Source organism: Micropterus dolomieu, linkage group LG07 (assembly GCF_021292245.1).
Source record: "Micropterus dolomieu isolate WLL.071019.BEF.003 ecotype Adirondacks linkage group LG07, ASM2129224v1, whole genome shotgun sequence".
Lineage (NCBI taxonomy): Eukaryota > Metazoa > Chordata > Actinopteri > Centrarchiformes > Centrarchidae > Micropterus > Micropterus dolomieu.
The window spans coordinates 31439334-31444641 of NC_060156.1; the positions used below are offsets into that span (position 1 = coordinate 31439334).

At 41.2% G+C, this 5308-nt stretch overlaps 1 protein-coding gene across 6 annotated transcripts in view; it reads right to left on the reverse strand.

The window, feature by feature from the left end:
* Nucleotides 1-5308, reverse strand: part of pde9aa (phosphodiesterase 9aa) — a 114494-nt gene that overhangs the window by 69301 nt on the left and 39885 nt on the right. For all 6 annotated transcript variants that reach the window (XM_046053290.1, XM_046053288.1, XM_046053289.1 and 3 more), the window contains one exon: nucleotides 4744-4787. In XM_046053290.1, the coding sequence (XP_045909246.1) occupies nucleotides 4744-4787 (44 nt within the window). The remainder of the gene's footprint in view (nucleotides 1-4743; nucleotides 4788-5308) is intronic.

Below are 5308 nucleotides of genomic sequence, written 5' to 3' on the forward strand. Positions count from 1 at the left end.
CAAACAGGATCCTTGCATATGTCCCTGGAGAGTCGAGGTGTTGCAGGATGTGATGCAGACCCAAGTTGACTGCATCATCCACTGACCTGTTAGCCCTGTAGGCAAACTGCAGGGGGTCCAGCAGGGGGCCTGTAATGTCCTTCAGGTGGGCCAACACCAGTCTTTCAAAGGACTTCATGACTACAGATGTCAGGGCGACAGGCCTGTAGTCATTTAGTCCAGAGATGGAGGGTTTTTTGGGGACCGGGATGATTGTGGAGTGTTTGAAGCAGGAGGGAACTTCACACAGATCCAGTGATCTGTTGAAGATCTGTGTGAAGATGGGGGCCAGCTGGTCAGCGCAGATTTTCAGGCAGGATGGGGAGACACTGTCGGGGCCAGGAGCCTTCCTGATCTTCTGCCTCTGAAAGAGCTGCCGCACATCCTCTTCAAAGGGAGTACAGTGCAAAAACCCCGCTGTCTCAGTTTAACCAGTGCGCCAGCTCACCTTCCCCTTCCTGTTTCCGAAGGATCCCAAACAGAGGTGCCGCTCCTTCAACTAATAACTCCGGGAAAGTTCCAGGTTCGATCAGGAGCGGTGTAATAGTGTTAGCAGTTGAAAGTCCGATGTTAAGAGCTCTTCTCTGGTAAAAGTTACCAGGGAGGGACAGCAGAAAACAGAGTTAATAAACAAAAACACAAAAAGCACTGCGGAGCATAATCCAGAGGCTGCCATCTTGCGCGGTGCCAGAGAGAAATTTATATATTATCTGTGAGCAAGTCTCCCAAGGCCCTCCTGGCTTCATCAAGCTGAGTTAGATCATTTGTAGATAGTTGGCTTTTATGTCTCTGTTCCAATCGTTGGCTTCCCGAAGTCTTGTCTTAGCTGACTGATCTTTCCCCTCAAAACTAGTGATGTCCCGCTCGTGTCATTGAAGTGAAGGTACTGAGCCAATTCTGCCTTTATATGATCCTTAAATGCATCATCATTTAGGAGTGAGACCTTTAAGTGCCATAGGCGTGGGCTAGAACACCTACCCAGATCAAACTAACTGGGGCATGGTCACTTACGGTTATGTTATGTATTTTACAATCCAGTACTCTGTGAGAGTCAGTTTTAGCGACAAAGAAATAATCAATGCTGGAGTATGAGGAGTGTGGATTTGAATAGAATGTTTAATCCTGGCCCTTTGGGTGTATGTGTCTCCATGCATCAAGGAGACCTAGATCCTCCGTCATTTGCTTTAGAATCCTACTGGCCCCTGAAGGCATGGCAATTGATTGTGGGTTTTTATCCATACTATTTGACAGAATGCCTCCAATCAAAATGATTCCTTCAGTTTTTTCTACAATCATTTGACAAATTTTCTTAAAGAATGTAGGATTGCTTTCATTTGGAGCATAGATATTCAGCATGGAGACACACCACAAACACCACCACAGATAAACCTCTATCTGTAATTTCTGAGTGTAAGCGAAACTGTAGCGAGCTATGCAACAATATTGCCACCCCGCGCCTTCTATGAGATGAAAAATTCTCTTAAGTTTCGTATGTTCAGAGTCTGATAGGTGGCTTTCTTGTATAAAGGCTATTGTACATTTATGATGTTTAAGCTCATTGAAGATCTTTTTCCTCTTTACAGGGCTATGTAGGCCCTTAATGTTATAGCTAATTACTTTTATGCTATCCATTAACACTTTGCGTAGCAAACTTGAGCGCGCACTCTGTTCACTTTCTACAAACTCAGCTCAGACAGCTGCAGGGAAGCTTCAACTCATCTTATCAAATGAAACAGTCCCTTAACTCATGGTTTCAATCGTAAACCACCACAACAATAACAATTACCTACAAAAAACATTATATTCTAAGCAGACACATTTTAACAATACATCAATCATAAAGTAACATTTGTATTTTAAACAATTGGGAAACTTATTAGCAAATTTGAACAAAACTCCCTTCCCCACAATGCATAATGGGGAGTCTGAGGGGCGGACTTAGGGTTTGAAGCCTTCCGTAGCTTACGTTTAGTTCCGTCCTCTGTTGGCTTCAACTTCCACTGGAAGCCCCTCAGCATTCAACAGCAGGGTGTGCAGCCTGCACAACGTTAACTTGTTATTTGTCCTTTTGTGATTCTTCTTCTTCACTGTGGCCCGCATTAGTTTGCTCATCCCACAAGGAGCATTTCAGAATAAGAGCGTTTTGCCTGTGTGATTTTGCTGACATGTTTAGATTATGTTGATTTGGTGTTTAGTGCTGGCTTTATGTACTTCTACTATGATTAATTAGGCTATCTAGTTAAATTGTTTCTTTATTTGTCTTTTTTAACTGTGTTTATTGTTGACATACGATCAGGAGTCTGTACAGGGTATTTTACTTTGAAAATTGACCGGATTCTCACTGTTTTATGTCTGACTTCCTGCCCGGTTCATCTACTCAGTGCTGCTTGACAGATGCCACGCAAAAATACACTGGTTTCTTCTCTCTGGAGCAGAGCAGGAGACACTTCTGGGATGCCCTGCAGTGCTTCTGGTGTGAGCACAGACTAGAATGGCTGTCATCCGCTCCGGCAGCCGCGATGCAGACAGACTCAGTGAGTCCGGGGGTCATGTAAACTTGGTATTAAATGACTTGGTAGCAGGTGGGCACCGTGATGAAGCTCCACCCTCATCTTGAAAACTTAAGTGTTCACATACGCTACTTTAATGGTCAGTCCCAAAAGTCAGTAGATGAACATGGCAAAGACTATACCTGGTTTGGTACCTGGATTTGTCCCAGGGGTTTTCAAAGTGTGAGGCGGGCCTCCCTAGGGGGGCTCCAAACAGTTTCAGGGGAGGCTCAGGGAATGGAAATGAAACAATATTACATTACTTATTGCATTAGTTATCTAAAGGAGATCACATAGAATAGCATATATGTGTGAGAGTTCAGAGCTACAGTAGGTTTCCCCCCATCAGAGTCAGAAACTAATAAATGGCTTAGGACAGACATTTATTAAAACTACTTGGTGCATTCAGAAGTTATGTCAAACAGCATTAGTAGGCATTTCCCAAGCTTTGAAAACCCCTGCCTGTATATAAATCCCCTAACTGTATATTCAATTCTATTTATATAGCGCCAAATCACAACAACAGTTATCTCACAGCGCTTTTCATAAAAGAGCAGGTCTAGACCATACTCTATACTGTAATGTACTATACAGTATATAAAAAGGTTAGTCCGCAAAAAGTAGTAGTTTGGTGTTTGTGTGAACAAGGTGGCCTGGGGACGAGTCAAATTCTCGGCCTGAATTCTTGTGTCAGTCCGCCCCTGCTGGTGTGTAATACCTTTTTGTATGTATTAATTAAGTTATAATTGCGAGGTGTTCAAAAATCCTCTGTTGGGAGTAGCCCTTGAACCTCCCAGGTCATTTTCTTTTGTATTGGGTGGCCAGGTGTCAGTTTTGTTTATAATCCAATCAGTGCCAATCAGAAAGCAGTTTTGCAGCCTACCGGGTTTTGAGGGGGCGGACTAAAAGGGAAAATTGGAAAAGAAACAGACGGAAAAAAAGACAAAGCCGAGGAAAGAACAGCGACATGCAAGCCAAAGTTGTTAGTTGCTGTAAATACATCCCAAGTTTAAATTCTAGTAACCCCTCACCAATTCATTCCCCATGCACATGATAAATCCAAAAAAAAAAGTGGAATTGAGTGGGAGGGCTACATAACATATTTTTAAAAGGCAATTATTTAGTAATGAAAATAACCAATACGATTATAGATGAAAAACAGAACCAATAAATGTATCAATAAAATCCTCACAATATAAAATAAATACAATATAAATGGCAGCAGGTAAAGACAAAGTTTATCACTCTTCGTTAACAAGTGGGATGTATCTCTAATTAATAATTAATTTACTATTTATAAAGATTAAACATGACAATTCATTTTAATCTTGTTATTTTAAACAAAGTTTTGTGTTGGAGTTATTTTACATTTTGACACCCAGATTAAATGTATATTGGTTCCAAATATCGGTCATCGGTCTAATTGGTTACTAATAATCAGTATCGGGATCGTCCCGGAAAAAAAACATATCAGTCGATCTATTGTGTTTGTATTATTTTTGCCTTGTTTGCTCTGTGTTTTTGTGTCTTGTGTTCAGTCTGCTTGTTTCCTGTTCCCTGTTCTGTCTAGTTTAGTTGGTTACCTCTGCCTGTTTTATTGTAATGTTATTCATGGTCTGTGTCTGCTTGTGGTTTGTTTACTCATAATTCTGATCTGTTCCGTTCAGTTTCATGGTTTGTCTTGTCGTTCTGTTTGCCCTATTTTAGTTGGCCTCATTGTATTCGGTTGTTTCAGTTTTGTAACTTGTTTGTGTTCTGGCTGTAAGTTCTGTCTTCATGTATCTCACCTGTATATTCCCTCCCAGCTCGTTAACCCTGTGTATATATTACACTCTGTTTCTCAATCTTGTTGGTTCTATGTAGCTTGTAGTGCTCTATCGCCTGTCACTGCCTCATGTTCCTGCCTACCTTGCTGTTTTGTATTATTATTTGGACTCAACCATTGCTTGTAAGGAAGCTTACCTTTGTTTAATTTAATCACTGAACTAAACCTGCCTGTATCCGTGTCCTGCATTTGGGTCCTCACAACCACACCCACACAAATACATTCTGATGTCTGTATTTGCTACACACTTGTATGCTTTAAGCTCATACTTTAACATTTAATAGATCTGAGTGAGTTAGTGTGTGTGTGTGTGTAGTCCCTGGAACTCACCAGCAAGCTGTCCTCCAGTCATAGGCACCACTCGGTACGGTGACCTTCAAAACAACAGGACACATACACTGGTTAGTTTGAAGAGTAGAGATACTGTGAAGCTGAAATAAATTCCACATTGATCAATGTTGATCTGCAACTTTAAAATCCTATAGTGACGGTGTCTGCCCCCCGACCATCGAAATTATTTAAAAAGGTAAACAGAAGAGGAGCTGTGCATAAAAACCTCATAAAAATTAAAACCACAAGAGCAATAGTGCAAACGAATAGGAGAGTTAAATGTGGACTCTTAAACATCAGATCTCTCTCTTCTAAAGGTGTACTAGTAAATGAACTAATATCAGATTATGATATTGATTTGTTTGGTCTTACTGAAACCTGGCTGGGTGATGGAGAATATGTTAGCCTAAATGAATCCACCCCTCCCAGTCATATTAATACTCACATTCCTCGAGGCACAGGCCGAGGAGGTGGAGTTGCAGCTATCTTCGACTCTAGCCTATTAATCAGCTCTAAACCTAAACCAAACTATAACTCATTTGAAAGTCTTGTTCTTAGTCTTTCG